Source organism: Danio aesculapii, chromosome 12, assembly GCF_903798145.1.
Source record: "Danio aesculapii chromosome 12, fDanAes4.1, whole genome shotgun sequence".
In the NCBI taxonomy this organism is placed as follows: Eukaryota; Metazoa; Chordata; class Actinopteri; order Cypriniformes; family Danionidae; genus Danio; species Danio aesculapii.
Genome location: NC_079446.1, coordinates 25321557 through 25346576, shown reverse-complemented (window position 1 = coordinate 25346576; position 25020 = coordinate 25321557). Strand labels below are relative to the sequence as shown.

The following is a 25020-nucleotide window of genomic DNA, read 5'->3' as shown; positions in this document are numbered from 1 at the left end:
TATGTGTTTATATATGTTCATTTATTTAGTTATTTAATATAATTACAGACGTTACAGTAGGCTGTTTCGCACTGTCTTTGATCTGCAGTTATAATCAACTCATGTTCATTGAAAGGTTAGTAATAAACATTTCTACACAAGTATTTATGTGTATGAAGCATCTGTTTTGTGAGAAGTGCTTTTCATATGATATGTGAACGACCCATACAGCTTTATTGTAGACATTTCCTCCAGCGAGAATGACGTCGACTGAAACTTTCTGTCATACACCACGCCTACCAAAAGGGTACCCTTGTTAGTGGAAACGCAAGCCTGATAAAGGTGACCTGTACCAAACCGAACCGTACCGTACCGTACCAGTCAGTGGAAACGAGCCATGAGGCTAGTCCTCCCTGCCCAGCGTTTCTACGTGCCTTTCTGCGTGCCTTAATCTCCTCCCTCGGCTGCATCAGACAACAGACAGACTTAAAGGAAGCAGATCTCACATAGCGTTTGTGAGAAATACTACAGTAAGAACTTTACCAATGAGTATTTGATTTGATTATTTGATTTGTTGTGGAGTTGCAACAATGAGTCACACACATTGTCGTTACAAAGTTCACGCGCACACACACAGATACACACATACACAGCGCAGACACACACACACAGCGCAGACACACACGCACACAGACAGACAGCACGTGCGTTTAGCTTTGCACTCTTTTTGCACGCATATGTGACAGGATACAGGTTAATCTCCACTGCTGTATGAATATCTGTTATGTTAATGTACAATATAAACCTGATTTAACGTCCACAAACCGGGATTGAAGCGTCTTCCTTTATAATTGTTCTGACACGCGGCTGTGCTGATGAAGTAAAGCTGAAGTAAATCGCTGTAATTCAAAGTTGTGTGTGTGCGTGTGTATCTGTGTGTGTGTGTGCGCGCGTGAACTTTGTGTGACTCTGCGATGCAACTGCACAATAAATACTCATTGGTAAAGTTCTTACTGTAGTATTTCTTACAAATGCTACGTGAAATCTGCTTCCTTTAAGTCTGTCTATTGTCTGACGCAGCTGAGGGAGGAGATTAAGGCACACAGAAAGGCACGTAGAAACAGTGGGCGGGGAGGACTAGCCTTAAAGGAGCAGTACACCAAAACCGCCACCCAGTGCAAAAATGTATAAATAGGAATTTAATAAAAGGTATAATAAAAAATCTGATGGGTGTTTTGAGCTGAAACTTTACAGACACATTCTGGAGACGCAAAACACTTATATTAAATCTGAAAAAAGGGCTAACCTAGGTGCCCTTTAAAACATTTTAAACTTGTAAAATTTACTCTTGATCACTTTTGATGATCATTGATGATCTTAGCGAACTGAACAGACCTTTTATTCCCGGTTGCTTTGTACACATTCCTGTCTTGTTTATATGATAATACACGTGACTACCGGGACATGTTAATACGCAGCTGTCAATCATTTCGGTGGGCGGGGGGACCGCACTCCTACGTAAAGTTGCGGTCGCTCTGAAAACCGCTCCAATTGGTCCACCGTTTTTATGTTGTTAAATTGAAAAAAAAGGACTGGGTGTTTATATTATCCCAATATGACAGTCTATACATTATACCTGCACAAATGTCTGTCTAAACAGGTTGAAAATTAGATTTTTCACCATAGGTGCCCTTTAAATCGTATATGGAGCTGTATACAGTAAAGGGTCTGTATGGAAATGGTCGAAAATAAACCCATGCACACAACCTAGCATTCATAAACAAATAATATAACAAAAGAGATGGTTTGGCCTACTGCAGTAAAATATGTGTAGTCTTTTAAAAGGCATGACGTATACAAGATAGAGATGGCATAAAAAGTTAATTGTTTGTTTGGAAGTTTGTGAGATGTCCAATAATAAACGCAGAACACACATGGTTGTTGTCATGCGGTGAGTCTAGCCAATCGTGAAATATCGTTGTCATCATCGCAGCTCCTGCAGTCATTCTTCAGATGCTGCACCGGCTAAATCAATCGTCTATCCTCGGAGCGCTGTCGCGGTACTTAGATGCCGCCTGTGATCATCACACGGCATCTGCGCAGCGTCAAGCCAGACAAAATTTCTAACCAACATGCACCTCTTTAAGACAGATTTCGATCCATCTGCGCAGCGCTGCATGAAGTCGAACGCACCTAAAAACTTTGTTTAAACATTCTGAGTGACTTCAGTAGTTTACTGAAATCGTACAGTGTGGATTTACAACAGACAATACCAGTCTTGCATAATGTATTCATACACTTGGCATTTTTCTGATGGACACTCTTCTGTTTTTCAACCATATTTAGTTTTATATCTGTATACTGTTTATCTAAATGGCTGTAAATTGTTTCAATAATTTTTATTATCTCAAATAACTCTTTTTAAACTAAAAATTTCATTGAAAAGTGAATTGAAGTAGTCAAAAGGTGTTTCACAGGCTTTACTTTAGCACCAGTTTAATTTTCAATTCCACTTCAAATGTTGACTACTGTACATGGAAGATTATCTTTGCTAAAAATGTGATTATGGTGCTTTACATTTTGTCATAAGCACGACTTTACACACTCATTGTACATTGTGTATGGGTGGTCATCACTGTATCAAAGAAGGAAAGGGCATAGGCTGCTGTTTATCACTGAGGTTTATAATTGCAGTCTTTTATCCTTTTACACTTGCAGTTATAGCACTTGATCTTCTGACAAATTTATTTTTTATACTCTGCAAATCTGCCTTCTTTTTTGCCTCTTCATTATGGAAGGAATGGAAGAGGTTTTGTAAGGCTGAAAGCACTCCCCTCTTAAAAAAACAAACTCTTAAGGTTGTAAAGGGAACATGTACTTGTTAGGACTGATGTTATTTTTTTAAACACTGTATCTTTATGTTATCATTATAATAAAAAATTTAAATAAAAACTAAAGTAAATAAATATAATACAAAATGTATTAAATAAAAAAAAGAATTACATTAATTATAATAAAAAATAAAATCCATGCAGTTTACAATTTATGTAAATCAGGAACAGGTTTGGGCTTCCACAGATTCTCTTATGGCTTTTTGACTGCTGTTTCCTGGCAGTTCCACACAAACGGCGCCAGCAACAGGTTTTTGTTGTGTGCCATTCATGTGAGAGCCAAGTCTACACATTTATGGCTTTGAATGTTGGTCTGCTTTACCTCATAGTCTGCTAAGTTTGTGCCTTATGTCCCTTTTGGAGGAAAAACTTAAAGCATCTGTGTGATGGTTCTTCAGTGAATATCAAAAGCTCCCTCCATTTTCAACAATAATCAAGCTGTCACAGCATAATAAGTGTAAAAAAGTCTGCCAGACCAGCAACTGTGGTAAAGGTTAGTCTGTTTTTATCGTATTATTCTCAAACAGCTTCTTTTGGCAGTTTTAAGGACTGATTCACTAGGGAGCTAATGCATAATTGAAGGGATTTTCCAGAAGTAAATTGCTTTTGTGTCTGAAATATTGCCGTTTTCTTCTCTTTAGTGATGTTATGGAAGGTGTGGAGCCAACATGTCCCTCTTAATTAATGACACAGAGCCACTTTATTAGCACGGCTTAGACATTTCCATCAAGCCAGGAGTTTTTTAACTGCCCAAATCAATAGAGAACGGCCCACACACCGAGCCCTCTCTAGTGGGAAGTGCTCCAGGCGACCGTCACCCTGGAAAGTATTTAAATGAGGATCACATGTTGTTTAGGCATGTGCTGCAGAAAGTCCTCTTTCGGAGGCGGAGACAGAAAGATGTTTGTTGGCAGGTTGAAAGATGGATGTGAAGTCCCTTGTAGGACCGTCTAGCACCTCTGTTTCTCCCAGCATGCACCAGCAGTGCCATTCTGTCAGCACGCTGAAGTCCAGGGATACTTACTCTGATGTTTTTAAACTGAAGCACAGTCATTGAGTTTTAATGGAGCGTTTGCTACTTTACTGACTTTAAAGTGCTGTATGTGTTCAGAGTTCAGCCTAAAGAAAGTGTGGAGTAGTTTTTGGCTGGCTTATTGCTGGTTAAAGTTGATTAAACTGTAAAATAATTTTAAATATATATCTTAGACAATATTTAACTCTTTTTTAAAAATGTTTTGTTAATTTTATCCCCATGAATTCTGTTTTCAATCAATAATACAATCTAAAACCAGTGTAAGTCTTGTAATGTTTTTTAAAATGTAATTTGATGCTCAAGGAATATTATTGTTTATAACATTTGTGCTTCATATTAAATGTGTAAATATTTTATGCTATCGTATTGACGAAAATTACATTAGTAAAAAATTACATATCTTACATACTCACCGGCCACTTTATTAGGTACACCTTACTAGTACTGGGTTGGACCCTCTTTTGCCTTCAGAACTGCCTTAATCCTTTGAACATTTTTTAAAGGTGCTTTTTTTTTCAATTTTAGTAGCATGATTTATTTGAAAGGCAAAATTTCATTCATTAATGTTACGCATGTATTTACTGTCACCTTTGACCAAATGAATGCATTTCTTCCTAAATAAAAGTATTTTTAAAATCTTGCCTACCTAAAATTGAATGGCAAGATGCATTAAAATTCTGTTCATACGTGCAATTATATATCCATATAATTAAATGATTTATCTGCATCTATAAAAAATGAATAAAATAACAAACTTCTTTTTAATTCATAAAAACAAAAAATAATATACTAAGGTATCTTAGAAAAATTCTCTCTTAGAAAAAACTCTTTGTAATAACCTTTCTTTGTTAGATTAGTTAACCTGGAAAAGTAGTAAAAAGCATTATTAGTAAATATTCAATAGAACTAAAAAATCATGAACTAATAATGAACAAAAATGTCTAATAATGACTAATCAACAATGAATAAAGAATTAATAAATTTTGTAACAAATCTGTAGTTTTTAAATTAATGCATAAATTAATGGATCTTAACTACTTAACTACTTAACAAATCTTTAATATTTGTATCATAGGCCCTTTTTGAAACAGACTTGATGATTGATGATTAATTCAATATGTACTTTTTAAAATTAATTTAATTTTATATATATATATATATATATATATATATATATATATATATATATATATATATATATATATATATATATATATATATATATATATATATATATTTCTGTACCTGTATTTGCTTGTTAAAGACTGCATTCCTTTACTTTATCAGGGACTGTAATATTAGTCACAGACTATGGGCTCTGTTTAATGATCTAGGCCCAAAGTCTAAAGCGCAAAAGCAAGGGCTTGTCAGAATTCACTTTTGCTATTTTAAGGATGGAAAAATACACTTTGCTCACTGGCGCATCTCCTAACAGGGTTGTGCTTATTCTCTTAATGAGTTATGGGTGTGTTTTGAGCACAACGTGCCTTAAACCAATCAGTCTCATCTCTCACCCATTTTTAAGAGTCAGTTGCGTCACGCTATGGCACATTTGCTATTTACATGACAGACTTCGTAAGTGGAGAAACTGAATTCTTCACTAGCGAGAAAACAGTTAAACAGACCATCTGCAGCACGAGGATAAAGAACGAGCCTCCTCTGTTTGGCCACTTTACTTTCTCTTTCTCTTTACTTTTACTCTTTACTTCTTTACTTTCGTGGATAAGCAAACAGTGTTGTACGCACTCCGCTGAAGACATCCATTAGCCTACATATTTAATTTCATTTGTTTAATGCAAAGATTTGTTTCAAAACTATTTCTAAATTCAGTTCTAATTACCAGCAAACGAATAAATGATCAATAGTAGTTATATCCAAACACATGTACTATTCTTATGCCCCATATGGTGATGCATGCGTCTCCAAAACCCAACAGGTGGACAAATTAAACTTGTCTCTATTAAAACGAATATAAATATGCATATAAATAATGATACTGCTAATAAAAATAACTATACAAATGCAAATTGTCATGAATAAACTGAAAAAAGCCCCCTGAGGTGAAGAAGGCATGGAAGTAGTGGTTTTTATATTTATGTAGAAAATATTTTTTTGTAACATTTTAATCATTTTATTATTTTTTTATGTAAAGATATTTGTGTATTGCTGTACATCCTGTGTGTATTAAGCAATGTGTAAGCGGTCAATGGCACAGTCTATTTCAGTTCTTCAAAATAGCAAAGTGCCAACAATGCGCCTTAACAAACCTCCTTTTTAGACCAGCACACTCATGAGTCCACAAAGTGGCACAAATGGATTTTCCATTTAAACAACGTGCCGCAAAACATGAAAATTAGGGTTGTGCTGGTCTGAAAATAGCAATAATTGCGCCAAACATATCTTGCGCCTTGTGTTGGGTGTATGATAGGGCCCTAAGAGTCATATACTAAAATTAACCATAATTTTTTTTTACTTTTGAAGCATATCAAGCATATAATATTGAAACTAACTGACCATACAAGTCCTGCTGATCAGACTTAAAACGTATGCAACCTTAAGCCTTGTGTACTGTTAAAATTTACTATCCTAAGAGGTCAAATTTGTAATTTTTCAAATAGCATCTTTTCCCAACAAGAAAAAACACCAACAATCAAGAATGTCTGATTACATGCTGTCCTGGCTTTGCAATAAAAATGTCGTTTTAATGGAAGTTAGTGGAGCAAAAATAGCCACAAACATAACAAAAGCATAGTTTACTCAGTGTTTTGAGATTTTGAAAACTTTTTTTCTCAAAATGTTTGTCAAAATAAGGTTTGTCATCAAAAATCATTAAATTTTCTGAAACGCAAAGAAAGTTGGGGCCAAATTAAGACCCACAATCACCCGAGGAGTGGATGAAAACATCTCAAAAGCAAGGTTAAATGTAAGAACGGGCTGACCCATTGTGCACATTGAGGTCAACTGAGTCATTATAGTGGATTCTGTCCAGTTTTAACCTCACTGGCCAACCAAAATAAATGCTATGAAGTAGCGCAGAACAGCTCTAGCAGTCCAGTGGTATGTGCAGCATTTCCCAGAATGTGCAGCGCTCTCTCTCTGCCAGGCAGTGTGCCCAGATATGATAGATTCATGCCTGTGCTTTCGGTTCCTAAAGGTGCATGCAAGTTTTTCAGCATCAGCAGTTCACTGATGCCAAATGTCCCATTAAAACTGTAAAACAATCATTCGGTGACCACTCACTTGGACGTTTCTTTACTTCTGTGGTTAATTTATGAAAAAAAGACTGTCTAGTCTGAATTATTTAGCTTTTCTCTCTTTGAAATATTAATCTGGAGCATTAATCCGGGTAAACATCACAGCAGGGTTTCAGTCATTAGAGCTGAATGAATGTGTCTGTTTTGTGAAGGTTTGTATTGACGTCAAATGGGATGAAAAAGCCAGATCAGATTCCTGTGGCTTCTGTATGTCTTTGTCATCCTTCTTTTCTGAGAGGAACTATTGTGTTTATTGTTGCTCATGGAATGAATTTCACTGAGTTGAGCTAGTGTTTCAAACAAGACCAGTGTTATTAGGCAACTTTTTAAAAAAGGAAAATGTGCATGCCCCATAAATCGGTCACAAATGGCCGAGTATAGTATGTTATAATACTGCTTTTCTAAAAACATCTTACAATTTCTTCCATTTTTATTTCACAGCCTAAAATGACTATAATAGAATTTACTGCAATATGTTCCCCATATTTTGATATTTTATTTTACATAAATTGATTGAAATATTAAATGATAGAGCATCCAATTCAAATAAGTTGTTGGAATCATGATATGATTAAAAATCGATCCAAATTTTTTGTTTTTGTAAATTTTATAGTATGCTTAGATTTTATGTCAGTTTTGTGTTTAGTAGGTTACATCGATAGGATTTATTTTCACGAAAACTAATACAGATTTTAACAGAAAACATTCGGCCAATTCCAACAGTGATATTAGTCAATAGCATATAGGACTAAATGGTACTAGCTATTTTTTTCATTTTGGCCATTTATGATTTAATAACTATAAAACTTAAAATAAAACCCATATAACTATGATACCCTGGCGTTTCCTAATTGTGTGTAAATTTCTTTCTAACAATGTTAATTTATTTAAATTACAAAACACAAGTATTTCATGTGTTCACAAACACAAGTGCTTTGAGTACTTCTACCTTGATTGGCCATAATGGTCCAATGAACCACAACACTTTTAGTGTCTGCTACTTTTACTGTGCCTTTAAATATGTGCGCATCTGTTGCCTAGCAGCTTCCTGCTTACAAAAACATCCTGTAACTTTCTAATAGCGAAAACACAACTTTACATCAGACATGCCTTTGAAAACAACAAATTCAGTGCGGTGAAAAACCTTCCTTTCCTGCTTGCCGGACAAAATGAGGTATGTGCACTATTGTAAGACACCCCCCCCCTCATGATTGTAAAGCACTTTGGGTGTATGGCCATACACGATAAACGCGCTGTATAAATGCACAAATTACATTACATTACATTGTGGCCGGTCTATAAGTTGTACGCATTTAAAGCCTGTATTACCAAAAAGATTATATATTTGGCATAATGACCATTCTAGTAATTTTATAATTCTGGTAGTTCCAGTGTTAAATGAATTTTTATTGGATCCATTTAACATTTAACTGTCCAACGTTTACAGTTAAGATAAGAGTAAAAAAATAAATTCATTAATAATATTTATATATATTTATATATTTGTCAATAAAACTGAAGTAGATTTTCTTTGTTGCTTTCTGCTGTTCAATGTTTCTTTTAACAACAATAACATTTATTTGACATATAACAGAAAATATTTAATTAATAAACTAATAAATCCAGCGATGTTGCTATAAATAAATTGTGAATTTTACAATCGACTATAAAGTGCAGTCATTTTTAGTTCTTTTTATTTATTTGTTTATTTTTTTGTAGAAGTATTTAGCCCAAACTGAAAATGTTTTGTGCCAGTGTTTGAGCTTGGTGCACAAAAGTTACTTTTCCCATGCACATCAGACATTTTGTACACATTAAATTTAGGTATATGATATTGTTTACAGATGTCATTTTTGTTTTGCCAACATTAAATGTTTTTACTCTGAGAAAAAAATATTATTTAAAAGACGTGCAACCCATTGCATCTGTGTAATTAAATTTTTTTTTAATGTTTTTTAAATTATTGTTAATATGCTGAAGCAATCAAAAATTTGTCCGATACATTGGTGCATAGTGTTTAGTGTTACTCTTATTCTGTTGGATTTGACTAGACCAGGGGTGGGCAAACTCGGTCCTGGAGGGCCGGTGTCCTGCACAGTTTAGCTCCAACTCTAATCAAACACAACTGAACAAGCTAATCAGTTTCTTCAAGATCACAAGAAATCTAAAAGCAGGTGTGTTTGATTAGAGTTGGAGCTAAACTGTGCAGGACATCGGCCCTCCAGGACCGAGTTTGCCCACCCCTGGACTAGACAGTTTTTTTTAGCATTTCTTGCACTATTAAAATTTAAATTTAAAACATACCTGTGACAGTTACAGATAACATCTTCCAAGCTGGATATAAATGAAAGCCACACTGTTGATTCTGGATCACATATTTGATTGAATTGTTTGTGAGACAGAAAGCAAAGAAAAAAAAGCATCTCTTCTCAGGAAGGAAGTGCTCTCCAAATGAGCTCATTCATCACCAGACGACAAAATATGGACATCTGCCTTCCAGTTCTGTCCAAGAAATCCAGCTCAGTATCCCACTGAAACATCTGGCCAGAGTCGAAACAACCCCCATGTCCCATCTAGCACAGATCACATTAGGGGAAAAATACTTTAAAACTAGTTTATTGCAAGTTCAGTCAATACAATCTTAAAGCTATTTTCTTTAAAGTTACTTAATTGTGCAAGTGCATCATAAGTTCATCTTTATAACCATGATTTTGTTGTGTTTTTAATCAGTATGTATGTCTATAATATGTGTTCATATTTTAGATATGTTGGGTAAAGTAGCTTAATACATGCATGACTCATTATCCATAAGCAATAAAGAAGGGCCAGCTACAGTGTTTCTCTTTATTTATACTAAAGGGCTTCAAATTGTAGCTTAAAAATATATATATGTTTTTGAGGACATTTTAAAAGCAGCGGATGCCCTATCCAGCTGCAATCCAACACTGGGAAACACCCATACACCCTTGCATTCACACACATACACTACAGCCAATTTAGCTCATTCAGTTAACCTATAGTGCATGTCTTTGGACTGTGGGGGAAACCGGAGCACCCGGAGAAACAGTACCAACTGCGCCACCGTGGCGCCCAGCTTGTTTATTATAAAATGCAAAATAATGGTGGAGAATTGTAAATATTGAATTGTTTTGAATGCACTTCAGAGGAAACGGACCCTTTTTTGTATAGTTTAGAAGACATTTTTTTCATCTTTGCCTCCATGTAATGCATGTTAAAGTATATAAGCACTGTATTTTAAGCAAGGATATGTCATTTAAGGTTTTTCAGGTGTTTTATAAAACTAAAGTCAGAATGTTTCAATTTGGCTTTAAATTTTGAATAAATGCAATCTAATGTAAATAAGGGCATTTGGTTTTAGTGTTTGTTTAATGTTGTTTTTATATATTTCACCTCAAAATTGTCATCATTTACTCATCATTCACTTGTTCTAAACCTGTTTGTGTTTCTTTCTTCTGTTGAACACAAAGGAAGATTTGCTGAAGAATGTTGGGGCAAAAGAATGGCCATTGACTTCCGTTATTATTTTTACTATGAATCTAAGTGAAGTGGTTGCTTTTTTCTAAAATTCTTCAGAGTATTATGTTTTGTGTTCAACAGAAGAAAGGAATTTATAAAAGTTAAACCATTAGAGTGAGAGTAAATGGGGAGGATTTTGTAGGTTCACTGTAAAAAATGGTTTTAGTTGAATAAAATGAACTTTTCTAGTCAACTCAGCGTATATAAATCAAACTGACTAAAAACATTACGTTTTGCATTACTTAAAAAATGTAGTTGAAACCTGATAAACATATTAAAACATGTTTAAGGTAACTTAAAAACATTTCTTTGGGTGAAATATATTTTTAAGAGTTGCTCTTCTTCTGTAAAGCAGTGATTGAGGGTATTTTTGTGATGTATACAATTGTAAACTACACATGGAGAGTCATTAACAATTGTGCCAGTCAAATATTAGACAAATATTAGACATTCATTCATTTTCTTTTCGGTTTAGTCCCTTTATTAATCTGGGGTCACCACATCGGAATGAACCGCCAACTTATCCAGCATATGTTTTACGCACCGGATGCCCTTCCAGCCACAACCCATCACTGGGAAACCCATACACACTCATTCGCACACATACATACTGTACACTGTGGACAATTTAGCCTACCCAATTCACCCGTACCGCATGTCTTTGGACTGTGGGAGAAACGGGAGCATCCGGAAGAAACCCACGCAAACGCAAGGAGAACATACAAACTCCACACAGAAACGCCAACTGACCCAGCCGAGGCTCGAACCAGTAAACTTCTTGCTGTGAGGCGACAGCACAACCACACCACTGCGTTGCCCAAATATTAGACATGCAAATAAAATATTTCAAACCCCACCAATGTTCTCCAATACCAGCTCCTGCCTTGAGCAATGATTAGCTAAATGTTAATTTTTACAAGACTGCTTGGTCATGCTTGATTTTTTGCTGTATAATGGCCAAGGTGCAATATCAGGTGGTTGTATGGATGGCTTTTTACACTTATAATACTAGACGACATGTTTTACACTCTGTAGAAACTGTACTACATGGATAAATTTCCTATATATATATATATATACCATCATTTGATTTATTATTATTTGATTTGAAGCTTTAGTTGATCCCAAAGTGAAGATTGTCATTTACTCACTCTTACGTTCATATATGAATTTTAGGTGAATATGCTTTCAATAAAGGAAAACGATTTATTCATTTGATTAAAAAATATTCTTCATTTGTGTTGTGAAGATGAACAGTGTGAGGGAGTAAATGATGGATATTTTTTCATATTGGGGTGAACTATCCCTTTTAAGTAATGGGTAGAATATATTATTATTTAAAGTTATGTTCTCATATTTACAGTCATTTATTATTCATAAAGTATGACAGTACTGTACAACAGCGTATACTGTAACCAGCTAGACACAGAACAGATTGCCTTAAGCAATTGTGTACACTGTTTTTTTTATCCTCATTTGACAGTATATTTTTGTGTTTCATTTCATTTGTGTCTGGTTAAGGTGGAATGTGTAATTCACTGAAAATCAGCAGGTTTGCTGCTGAACTACATTTTTAGTGAAATTGCTAAGAATATTGGGGTCCCAGTTGTGATTTTGCTTTTGATGTTATACATGCTCTGGAAGTCTCTTTAAATGAAGTATTTTGCTGTAACAATAAACTTTACAAACATAACAGTACTCATGTGGGCTCCTTATAACATTTTGTGTAAGCAAAGGAAAGCTTTTGATGTATAAACGTTTACATGTAGTGGTTTCTTGATTGAACGGTTTGACCAAGCCTCAATGAAGGAGTGAATTACTGACAGAAGAGTGTATTTTTGGTTTAAAAACCTCAATTGTTTTAGATTCTTGACGATAAATTTAAACCCCTCGATTTTCATGTAGTGGATAAGAAAGGAGCACAGCCAGAGCATCCCCTGCTGAAATTTTCTAGCCTGACCAGCCAAGACCAGGCTGGAAATGGCTGGAAACCAGCCTGGAAATGGTCAAAACTCCTCTAAAACCAGGCTGGTCAACCAGCCAACCAGCCTAGGCTGGTTTAAGCTGTTTTTTTTTTCAGTAGGGCCAACAGTCACATCTGTGTGTAGGAGTCATTAAAGGAGGCAAAAAAAAAAAAAACCTTGAAAATGTAACCGTATTAATCCATATATTACATCGTTGTTGTTGTTTTTTTTTTTTTTGTTCCAGGTTTGTGTCCGCTAAACATACTGATTAATATTTTGTTATCAGATGAGTATCAGGTCAGATTTATGCTAGTGGTCAAAAGGTTTCTTATTGCCGTTAGCTTGTTGCTAACAGCTAAGAACTAAAAGTCTTTATATGGTAGTTAGCAATAATGTTACTGGATTCAAGTGGATTTCTGGAAAGTTGTTGGTTGCTCTGAAGCTCTGTTTCTGTAGTGGTTTACAGTCAGGCACTGTGGTATTATTTTGAGAGGAAAAGCTACCATTTCTTGTCGAAAGCAGAGAAGATATCATAGAAACTGTATGAATTAAGAGCTATAGCTATAGGTATACCTAAACTGATCTTTTGCCAATTCTCACACATGTTGTCCTCTAAATACACATCATAATAAAGTCAAAAGTTCAAATAGTTCTGGGAAATGCTGAAATTAATGTATAAGGAAAATACTTTAGGGTCACTGCTAACATTTGCCCAAACCTGACATTTCTACAACCACATTTCAATGTGTTTATTTGGACTAAAATGTGGTCTGCAGTAGGATGTGGTCGGTTCTTTTTCCCACAGGGTGTTATTTGAAGGATTATGTTTAACTTTCTGTAAAAAAATAAAAAGTACTATTTATTCTCTGTTTCTACTATGCTTCATGATCAGAACTGTCTGTAGTGACCGAGAGCGGCTCTTCAACCAAAGGTGTCAAATAACGCTTTTTGGCTGAGGCTTCACAATCTTTTGGTACTTAGAGGAAGTAATTTCAATGGGTTCAGTAATGATATGACAGTCTCTGTGGAATTCAGCCTCAGATATGCAGAAAAGAGCATTGAAAAGTGAGCAGAAAGAGGCTTTGATTTGTTTTGTGATCGTCTGTCACATTGAAAAGTTATATTTTCACTTATAACAGAGCACATACGTACACACTGAAAGATTTTGCAGACATTTTTCAAATGCTTGCGAGATCTTGATGATGAAATTCACTACTTGAGTCATCTTTGTGTTTTTTTCTTTATATTTTTATATAAAGATTTCCATATTAAGTTCTTACTAATGCATATTAATAACCAAAAATAAGGTTTTGATATGGTGACGCAGTGGTGCAGTAGGTAGTTCTGTCGCCTCACAGCAAGAAGGTCGCTGGTTCGAGCCTTGGCTGGGTCAGTTGGCATTTCTGTGGGGAGTTTGCATGTTCTCCCTGCGTTCGTGTGGGTTTCCTTTAGGTGCTCCGGTTTCCCCCACAGGCCAAGGACATGCCGTACAGGTGAATTGGGTAGGCTAAATTGTCCATAATGTATGAGCGTGAATGAGTGTGTGTGGATGTTTCCCAGTGATGGGTTGCGGCTGGAAGGGCATCCGCTGTGTAAAAAAATGTGCTGGATAAGTTGGCGGTTCAGTCCGCTGTGGCGACCCCAGATTACTAAAGGGACTAAGCCAAAAAGAGAATGAATGAATGAATGAATGAATGAATGAAGGTTTTGATATATTAATAAAAGGTCATTTAGAAAATGTCATCTTTTAAGAAGATCCTAAAATATAATAAAAATTCGTAATTTAGACTCATACAATGTACAGTGCATCCGGAAAGTATTCATAGTGCTTCACTTTTTTTCATTTTTTAATGTAACAGCCTTATTTCAAAACGGATTAAATTAATTTATTTCCTCAACATTCTACACACAATACCCAATAATGACAATGCGAAAAAAAGATTTTGTTAAATTGTTGCAAATTTATTAAAAATAAAAAAACCTGAAAAATCACATGTACATAAGTATTCACAGCCTTTGCCGTGAAGCTCTAAATTGAGCTCAGGTACATTCTGTTTCCACTGATCATTCTTGAGATGTTTCAGCAGCTTAATTAGAGTTCACCTGTGGCAAATTCAGTTGATTGGACATGATTTGAAAGGGCATATACCTGTCTATATAAGGTCCCAGGGTTGGCAGTGCATGTCAAAGCACAAACCAAGCATAAAGACAAAGGAATTGTCTGTATACCTCAGAGACAGGATTGCTTTGAAAGTTCCAATGAGTACAGTGGCCTCCATCATCTGTAAGTGGAAGATGTTTGGAACCACCAGGACTCTTACTAGAGCTGGCCGTTTGTGCATCAACAAAGTATTGAGCAAAGCCTGACAATACTTATGTACATGTGATTTTTCAGGTTTTTTATTTTTAATAAATTAGCAACAATTTCAAAAAATCTTTTTTCACATTGTCATTTTGGAGTATTGTGGAAAAAATGAATTTAATCCATTTTGGAATAAGGTTGTAACATAAAAAATGTGGAAAAAGTGAAGTGCTATGAATACTTTCCGGATTCACTGTATTTGTTGGCTATTGCTGTTGCAACATCAGATCAACATAAGGTTTTGTGGTGGAGTGGTCGCAATTGTTTGTGGGCTTAAAACATTTTTTTATCTATTTTTTAGTGCAAAACTGTATTGTTATGAAGCTGTGCTGATATAAAACCTTTTTTTCTTTTTGGTTTATTTGTTTTTCTGTTTAAAGATAGCAGCTTTGTAAAATGTTTTCATCATCAACATTGATTTCCAATACTCCAACATCATGGAGTTAAGTGCCTTTATAGAGTTGAACTGTAATGTTTGTTACCCAAAGTGACCTCAAATTGTTTTTGTCTTTATGATCGCTGTCCTGATCATATTCCATGTCTTTTTAAAATTAAAAATGGAAATTTGAAGAAGAAAAAATCTTTATTTTCTGATCTTCTGATGGTTTGGGTTTTCTGTTGAACAGAACTAAATATATATTGAAGAATGTTGTAAAGCAGCAGCCAGTGACATACATAGCATATTTTGTTCCTATTTTACTTACTACAATGGCTGCTTTTTCCCAAACATGTTTTAAATGTCTTGTTTTGTGTTTAACACAAGAAGAAATTCATAAAAGTACATTATAGTGTGAGGAAATTGTGATGAAAGGTCAATTTTTTTGTGAACTATAAATTAATAAATGCACAGGAAGGCAGACTTTGAACAATGGTGGGATGTTTAATAAGGAATGAGCAAAGGCAATTTCTTTAGCACAGCATACTACTTTAAATAAACAAACAGTGAAATAATAGGTGACTTTGCATCCTCTGCTGGGGACATTGGGGCACACAGTTGGTCACAGTTCATTTTTTAAGAAACTATATCACACTAATAGGCCATCATAAATTTATTTTCAGTGAGTTTTTATTTTCAGTGACATGAACAAAATATCAATACATTTTCATTCAGAAATGAATAATTAGATAAAAAAAACATAAGGAATAGTTCACCCAAAAAGATAATTCTGCCATCATTTACCCATCTTTCACTTGTTTGAAACATATTTGAGTTTCCTTCTTCTTTTTCTGATCTTCAAATAAGGGCGAGTAAATGATAGTTCACCCCAAATTGGAAATAGTAATTCCAAAAATGAAAGCGTTTCAAAACCTTCATGATTTTCTTTCTTCTGCTGAACACAAATTAAGATATTTAGAAGAAATCTGAAACCTGTAACCATTGACTTTCACAGTAGCAAAACAATAGAAGTCAGTTCATATAGGTTTCCAGCTTTCTCTTAAATATATTTTATGTTCAACAGAAGAAACAAGTAAAGAGCGAGTAAATTATAACATATTATTAATTTTTGGGTGAACTAACCCTTTAAAAAAATAATATTAAAAGATAAAATTAAGTACGAATTTTTGCTGTTTCTTTTTTATTTTATGTGGATTATGAACACTCAATTGAGTACAATCATACAGGATTTCAAGGTACATTTGAATCTCAAAATGTGACCTTAAGTGGTATAACATTGAAGTACATTATTGTCAGGTGTACTAACCTCACAGTAAAGCTGCGGTCACACCGGGCTTTGTGTGTGCAAAATTCTGTCGTGCGGCACTGCGTAAAGGGGCGAGATTAAACAAGATGATTAGACATTAAAAAAAGCCAGCGATTGCTCCATGTTTTCAATTTCTGTCCAGAGAGGTCCTGTTTTGATCCTCCATTGGTCTCACGCAGTCAAGTGATGCGATTTCGCAGGTTAGAGTTCACCAAGCTTGAACTTTGCACCGCAGCAACATGCGAAACTTGACGCATGACCCCGCGTTTCCGGTCTGACGCATTCGCGTGCGTATGAATGGAAGTCTATGGAAGGAAAAGTCAAGTGTGACCGCACCTTAAAATGTAAAACAGCATAAAGAGAAAAAAGATAATAAATAAATAAATAAATAAATACATAAAAAATTTAAATAAATAAAAATTAAAGCACTATTTACATCCAGGCTGAGAACGCATGTCATAATATAATTCCTTCCAGAATAATCTCATCTGACCATCTTCATTATACACATGGGGCTGCCACACAATACAATATGAATATGTATAACCATATACATGTATATACATTAACATATATTTATCTGTCAGATCAACATCTTCTATTGGTTTATAGCAGCAAAGTCAGGTCTTCTAACTAAAATATATTCAACCCATTTCCTCCACAGGAATATATCCTTTAAGTTGACAACAAAAGTGATTTTTTTCCATTGTGTAGATCTCAATAGTTGAATCTAGCATTTTTTGCTGTTTTATCCAAAATACAGACACAATATATTAGGCAATAATAAGTATTTTCTTTCTTATGGAAGCTGCTGAACAAGCAATGTAGCAGGCACTGTTTTTCTACAAATTATCTTACTACAATAATGCTTGGTCTAAAACTTTATATTCTATGTAAATAAATGATGATCATTGGAGGAAACCCTTGTTTTGACATTCCTATATACGTGTCTCACCACACGAAAATCCTGAATTACTGTATTACTGCTTATATATGCAATCATAGTTGGTCATTTAATGGCAAAAAGGGCCTATGAGTTCCAAGAGCACAAAAGCGTCTGTCATTTAACTGTGACTGAACTCTGCACTGGACCATCATGTCACAACAACCAGATGGAAATACGGATTATGGTGGCGGATATGGTGGTCTTATGTAAGGCATTGCTGTTTTGTGTGTGTGGGTGTATTGTTCACCCATATCTGTTCATTTGTGCTTATTTGCCCCTGCTTGATCTTACAGCTGGCTGGTAAGGGGAGGGGTGGCAGACATGTCCAATGCTGAGGATGAGAGCAGGAACGACAGCCTACAGAGGAAGAAACCGCCCTGGCTCAGACTGGACATTCCCACTGTGGAGGAACACAATCACTTTCTTCAGGTGGATATTATTTGGTGTTAGGATTTTGCTCAAAACCAAATAGGCTTTTTTTTTACTTTAAAATGCTTACTTTTTCGCATTGAATAAAGAAGAATTCAAATATGTTACTGTTCTACACACAGCCTGCCATGCGTAATAGTTTGTATCTGCGGAGTGCCAGTGTGCCCACTGAAAATATTCAGCTCAGATGCCCACCAGTCGACATCAATGGCTGCCGCAGACCCTCGGTCCTGCGCAAACCCTCCATTTCACAGACTATCAAGAGGTAAGATAACTCAAGTGTGCATGTACAGTATTGCTATTTAAAAGTTTGGGGTCAGAATTGAATAGAATTGATCTAATGCAGCAGAAATTATTTACAGTGTGACACATACTTTCAAGAGATCGCACTTAGATATTGCTTGATAATATTAGCAGGTTTGGCATGCTGTCCCGGGAGAGAATCCTGAGCTCTGAGATAATTGAGCCCAGGGTCGATGAGGGGGTACGAGACAGGGTGCGAGATCAGGTAGTTCTCGATCAGGGGGTACGAGATCAGGTAGTTCCCTCTGGTGAAGGAGGAAAAGGGGGAGATGGGGTGGATGGGGGATTCTTCAAACAACATAAGGGATAAGGGAGTAATACTAGACAGGCTATTTATAGTGAGTTTGGATTAATCCCATTGGCTTACTAATGATTACAGATGGGAGACCAGCTGCGATCAATCATATCACATGCTCTTCTCGAATTTTAGTTTGTAAAACTTCACTTATTGAAACGTTTTTCGTTGAGACTATTTCTGTTCATTTGAACTTTCTATTTGTCATAGTCATAGACTCCTGAACAAAAGTGTTGTGGTTTCCACAAAAGTATTAAGCACATGATTCTTGTTATCATTCACAGTAAAAAGATACGCTTATTGAGTTAAGAGAAAGATTCACGGAGCTTGTGTAAAATCAACAACAACAGCTGAGTTTGACAGGTCTTTGAAGCAAAAAGTTGGGTTCTACAGTTATAAAGAGATAGTTCACCCCAAAAAAGAAAATGTTTTGTCATCATTTTACTCGTCTTTCACTTGTTTCAAACCTGTTTGAGTTTTTTTTTTCCTGTTGAACACAAAATGTTATACTGAAGGATGTTGGAAAAAATAGCCATTGACTTCCATAGTAATTTTTTGTTCCTATACTATTGATGTCAAGGTTGCTTTTTTCAATAATCTACACAATGTCTTTTTTGTGTTCAATAGAAGAAATCATATCATACAATTTAGAACCACTTGAGTGAGTAATTGAGGAAATTTAGAATGAGCTTTTACTTTAACTTAAAATTAATAATTTTGTTATCATTTAAGTCAGGCCAAGTCAGGTCACCTCTATTTCTGTAGTGCTTTATACAATGCAGATTATGCCAAAGCTGTGTTACAGTAGCTATGTTTCCATCCACCTATTTTATGTGCATTTTGTATATGCCAAAAAAATTCCAGTATGCACATTAAAAAAGTCATGTGATTTTGTTATAAGAGATCATGTGATGATAAAAATGTGTGTGAATGGACAAACCAGCAGGCTGAGCACATTGTAAAACATCTGAAATGTTGTTTTGGTCATTCTAAAATGCCTTAACCATTTCAGTATTAGTGTTATTATATCATTAATTACCTCCGGAACTTTCAAGAGCGTCTGTGCTCCATGCTCACTCCTTCAAACACCACCACGCGTTCATTGCATGTCGACATTTGTCTTCTGAGGCACAAGTCATTTATTAAAGAAAGAAAAGATTGACAGCTTCTCCTAAAGCACCAAATTGCGGTTTTACTTTGGATATTTAGTGCCAGTTAATCTGGAAGTGACGATTTTGATCGCTGTGACTTATTGGATGGAAACGCTGCTTTATTCGCACATCTTTTAAGCTTATTACAGTTTTGCGCATAAAGTTAATTAGCATTTTTGGATGGAAACATAGCTATTGATGAAGAGCAAAAGTAGGAAAAGACATAACGATATTTCAATTTATCAGGCAGGTGGTGTAGCAGTAGCAGTGGTGTATAGAGTGCTAAAAATTTGTACTCAATTACAAGTACTGTTACATTGCTGAGATTATACCCAATTGCAAGTAAAAGTACTGGTGTTAAAAAGTACTTAAGGTAAAGTACAAATTCATCTTCATAAAAACTACTCGGAGTACAAATTACTTTTTTAGCTGGTGGTATTGGTGGAATTATCCATAATTGCTGAATCAGACAAGATCCACAACACAATTCACTCACCCCTAAAGATATATATTTATATATTTGTATACACACACACACACGCACACACACGCACACACAAACACAAACACACACACAAACACACACACAAACAAAATAAATAAAATGTCACAAAAATTAGCTTGTAAGTCTTCTTACCATTATGCGTTTTATAAAACCCTTTGGTAACTTTATAAACAGTATTAACTTATCCCCGTGTCATGGAATAACAGCAGGGTTTCTGGAGATATCATAATGTCAAATTTAAGACTTTTAAAGACCTTTTTAAGACCATTAAGTATTAAATTTAAGACATTTATCACAATATCAATATCACACGCATACACATAAAGAGAAAATGCAAAATTATAAATTTTGTGGTACAATAAAATTATTTAAATTGAACAGTACTGAAGACAGGTGAGATACACCATTGAACTACAGGGAAAAACAAACAAACACCTTTAGGCTGATTTATACTTTTGCCTGGCTCCGCATTGCACACCTCCGCTGACTTCGCGTGCAACTCATGAAATGGACGAGGCTTCGGAAAACATATGCTGGATAAGTTGGTGGTTCATTCCGCTGTGGTGACCCCTGATTAATAAAGGAACTAAGCTGAAAAGAGAATGAATTAATGAATGTCTGAATGATTATAAAGTTTTATAACCATTCAAGGTTTTTTTAAATCAAACTTTGATGCATCACTCACTTTTGTTTATATCTCGGACAGTTCTACCTATTAAAGTTAAATATCAATGACAAAAGAAAATGCCTTACTGTACAATTCTATTTTTTATTATGGCAAGAATAAAAGCAAAAAAAAAAACTTTTTTTATTTTGCCCACTCAACAATTCACACATTACTGTCTGGCTAGTTTTTATCCTCTACCTATAAGCTAAAAAGGCAATAATGGTCCAACAATCCTGTCCATTACCACCAATAAAGCATAGAAATTGGGCATCAGTATACTGTAAACCGATAGGTTCATATATTCTTTTCCAGTTATCAAAGACATAATTTGTTACTTAATTTTAGTTTGTAGCTGTTACATTGTTTTAACTTCAAAATTATACATTAGTGTAAAACCTATAAAGTGTGGAAAAAATATATTCTGTAATATTAAAACCACATGGGTCTCCACTTTTGCCAACGTTTTTTTTTTTTGTTTTAACAAACTTATCCCTCAGGTTTTTCCAAACTTTTTAACAAAACACTTTCCTCCTTTCCATGGCTGTTGCAAATTCTAGCCAAGAATTATTGGTCATCTGGTTATCTCTATGATGATCACGCATGGTCGGATCGTTAAGATGTCTGTACAGTCGTACTGTTTCAGACAAAATCTCTTCAAAGTGCTTCATATTAAAAACAATGTGTAAGCTGGATGGCACAGCAGAGGGCAGGTTTCATCCACTCAATTTATGCGCTTTTTGTATACTGTATGTACATAAAAAACAGTTGATGAAAACGCCATGATGCGCATATATTTTGAAAATGTGTGTGAATGGACAAACCAGCAAACTGAGCACTTTGTAAAATATCTAAAGTGTCCAGGCTTTTCATTGGTCCCTTAAAATTAGATTTTTTTTATTGGCTACCGAAGTCAGTGGTTGAAATATTAATTTAATTACAGTACTCTGAAACGAATTGTGATTTTAAAAGTAACAAAGTAAATTATTCAGCTTAATTTCAGCTTAAACTCAACTTGTACTCAAGTACAAGTACAATTACAGACTTAAAATTATACTCATTAAAGTACAAATACCCCCAAAATGTACTTAATTACAGTAACGTGAGTAGTTGTAATTAGTTACCTCCACCACTGGACACAACAATATGATTCATTACTATTCATTATACTGCTCGGCCACACGCATTTATACACTAATTGCATATTGCTGAATGTGCTTGTGAACACATTTGATCAAATAATTCCCGAGCAAACGGTTCAATCCGATTCAGTGTCGCTCGAGTGCTGAACCGAACCAGCGAAAATATTACACATATTTGACTTTAACTATAAGAATAAAGTTAGTTTGGAGTGTTTTGAGAATTAATATTTTTTTCTCCCAGAATTCATTTCACACCAACAAGCAAATAGTAGGTTATGGCAGATAATATTATAAATATTGCGTTACATATGTCATGAAATGAAGTTTTAACAGTTTTTCATGCGAGAATGTAGTTCTTCCAAACTCATATCTGCGGTTTATTTATAAATATCATGTGTAATTTTAAGCATGCTTAGCCGATAGCAGAGATTCTGACCTCCAGAGGCTGACGGCGCTCCATCATGCATGTATCCGGCGAAACCAGGCTTTAATCGGCTAGACATTATTGAGACTTGCCCCTGTCGTCAATGGCTCTATAATGAATGTGTTATGAAAAAAGTTTTAACCGTTTTTCATGCGAGAGAGTGGTTGTTTTAAACTCAAGTCTGTGGTTTATTTATAAAGATATTAATTTTATTTTAAAATGTTTTTTGAAATGTTGTTATTTTAGTATTTTAAAATGTTGTTTTGTAAATGCGGAGATATGTGACCTACATGGAGATGACATTTGCCCAATCCTCATGAATCCGTCTAAAGCAGGCTGGTCATTCGGACATTTACACTGACTTTGAAATCATTTTGGGTGTTTAACAGTCTTTGGTTTCATGAATCAATTACTTTTGTTCCAGTTTATGTTTTGGTTAAGCACAAAGTTATGTTCATTAAAAATTATTTAATATTTCCATGTTAACCTTATAAATTAAATAAAGGTGCAGTGCACCCAAAAATGGAAAACCAGGGGGCAGTTTAATGCACTGAACAGTCTGAAGAAAACTGGTTAGTTTATTTACTTCACAAAATAATTTGTCCAAAAAATTTATAATAATAATAATATAATATATAGTGTGTGGAGTTTTTCATGGTCATTTGCAGTACTGCATTTAGATGCACAGTAACTGATTTTTTCCCAAAATTCATTCAACACAAAATTCGTTAACCATGTTAACAGTATGGAAATGTCGAGAATACATTATTATACTGTGAAAACAACAATATATAGTAACACACTGTGCACAGCTTATACAGTAAGAAACTGTTGTATAATGCAGTATAATACTATTTATAATAATAATAATAATATTTAATAATAATAATAATATTTCAAGTTAACTGGACATGCCAAGTTTTAATATGTTATCTTACATTATCAAGTTAGCAGAACTTGCCAAGTTTAGTTTAAATACATTAACTTACATTTTCAAGTTTACTGAACTTAATCTGGCAGATTTTCTCAATTAAAAACAGAACAGACAACAAAATACATTACACATTTTATTAAAGATCTTTACTTCCAATTTAGGAATTAAACACAATGTACTTACAAAAAAGTAGTCTTTACAAAGTATTTTTCTTATAAAGTATTTTTATTAGGTAATTGTAATGTAAAAGTAATCTCAAGAGGAGAAAAAAAAAACTGTAAAACTAAAATACACAACTAGCACAGGCTCTTGGAAAAAATGACACCAGAATTTGGAAGATTATACAATCTAATCTCAACATCTTTATTTCAATGTTTTTTTAAGTGAGTGTATTCTTGCACTGCAGATATCAGCTCCAGTGTTCATCAACAGTTTCTGTTTTCTAGGAGTCGTCTCTCTGCTCAGCTCTTCTTCAGAATATGTGTGCTGTATGAATAATGCCAAACAATAACAAATCTTTACATTTCTTTCTTCACCATACAAAATATAAAACACTAGAGCTGAAAGACATAAACGTAACCTGTACACCAAATATTATTTACCTACAAATCATTACTTGCGTGAAGGCAGTGCTTCAGCTTTTAGTGTCTTATGACAATTCCTTGATTAGTTGTAGTGAAACTTGCAGCTCTACTTAATTTATCAGCACCAAATGCCCCACACTGCTTGAAGTAATTCTATGAAGAAAAGACAAAAATAAAGTCAAACATATTCAATAAATAGTGTACACAATCAAGACCAGAATAAATCACTAAATCTTTGAAATATAAATTTACTGAAATCTTTCAAAATCATTTGTCTACTGTTGCTTAAATATTTGTTTACTGTATGCATATGACAGGATACATTTGATAAAATCTTTCTCTGGGGATGTGCTGCAACCTTTAGAATGAAAAAATTGGGCATAAGTGAATTTTTGTAAATATTTTTCTTAAATACTAATCTACTGTAAACATACAAAAATAGATGTTTAATCAAATCTCACCTGTTGTAAGTCAGTCTGGCCTCTGGGAATCTGCTGCAACCTTTAAAATGAGAAAATCACATTTACATGTGTAAATTATTGTAAATATTTGATCTTAAATATTTGACTTATACTGTACATCTATGAATGGAAATACTGGTAAAATCTCACCTTTATTAGGTCAGTCAGCTCTCTGGGAACAACCTTTAAAATGGTTAAAGTACATTTAAATGAATGTCTGTTAATATTTTTCCAAAACATTTTCTACTGTATATAAATGGGACATCCATCAAAATCTACATAAAAATACCTGTAGTAGATTAGTCGAGGAACTAGAAAAGTAAATTTTTTTATACACATATTGAGATATTGCAAATTCAAACTTAAAACAAACTTTACTAAGCTTTATATATGTGGATAAACTCCACATGCATTAGCAAAGGCCTAATCTGCTCTACAAACATTTATACTGTGAACAAT

The 25020-nt window shown here is 34.5% G+C and overlaps 1 protein-coding gene across 1 annotated transcript in view; it reads left to right on the top strand.

Moving 5' to 3' along the window:
* Nucleotides 1-25020, top strand: part of rhbdf1b (rhomboid 5 homolog 1b (Drosophila)) — an 80256-nt gene that overhangs the window by 17723 nt on the left and 37513 nt on the right. The window contains exons 2-3 of the mRNA XM_056469820.1: nucleotides 17963-18098; nucleotides 18221-18363. Of these exons, the coding sequence (XP_056325795.1) occupies nucleotides 17991-18098; nucleotides 18221-18363 (251 nt within the window). The 5' untranslated portion in view covers nucleotides 17963-17990. The remainder of the gene's footprint in view (nucleotides 1-17962; nucleotides 18099-18220; nucleotides 18364-25020) is intronic.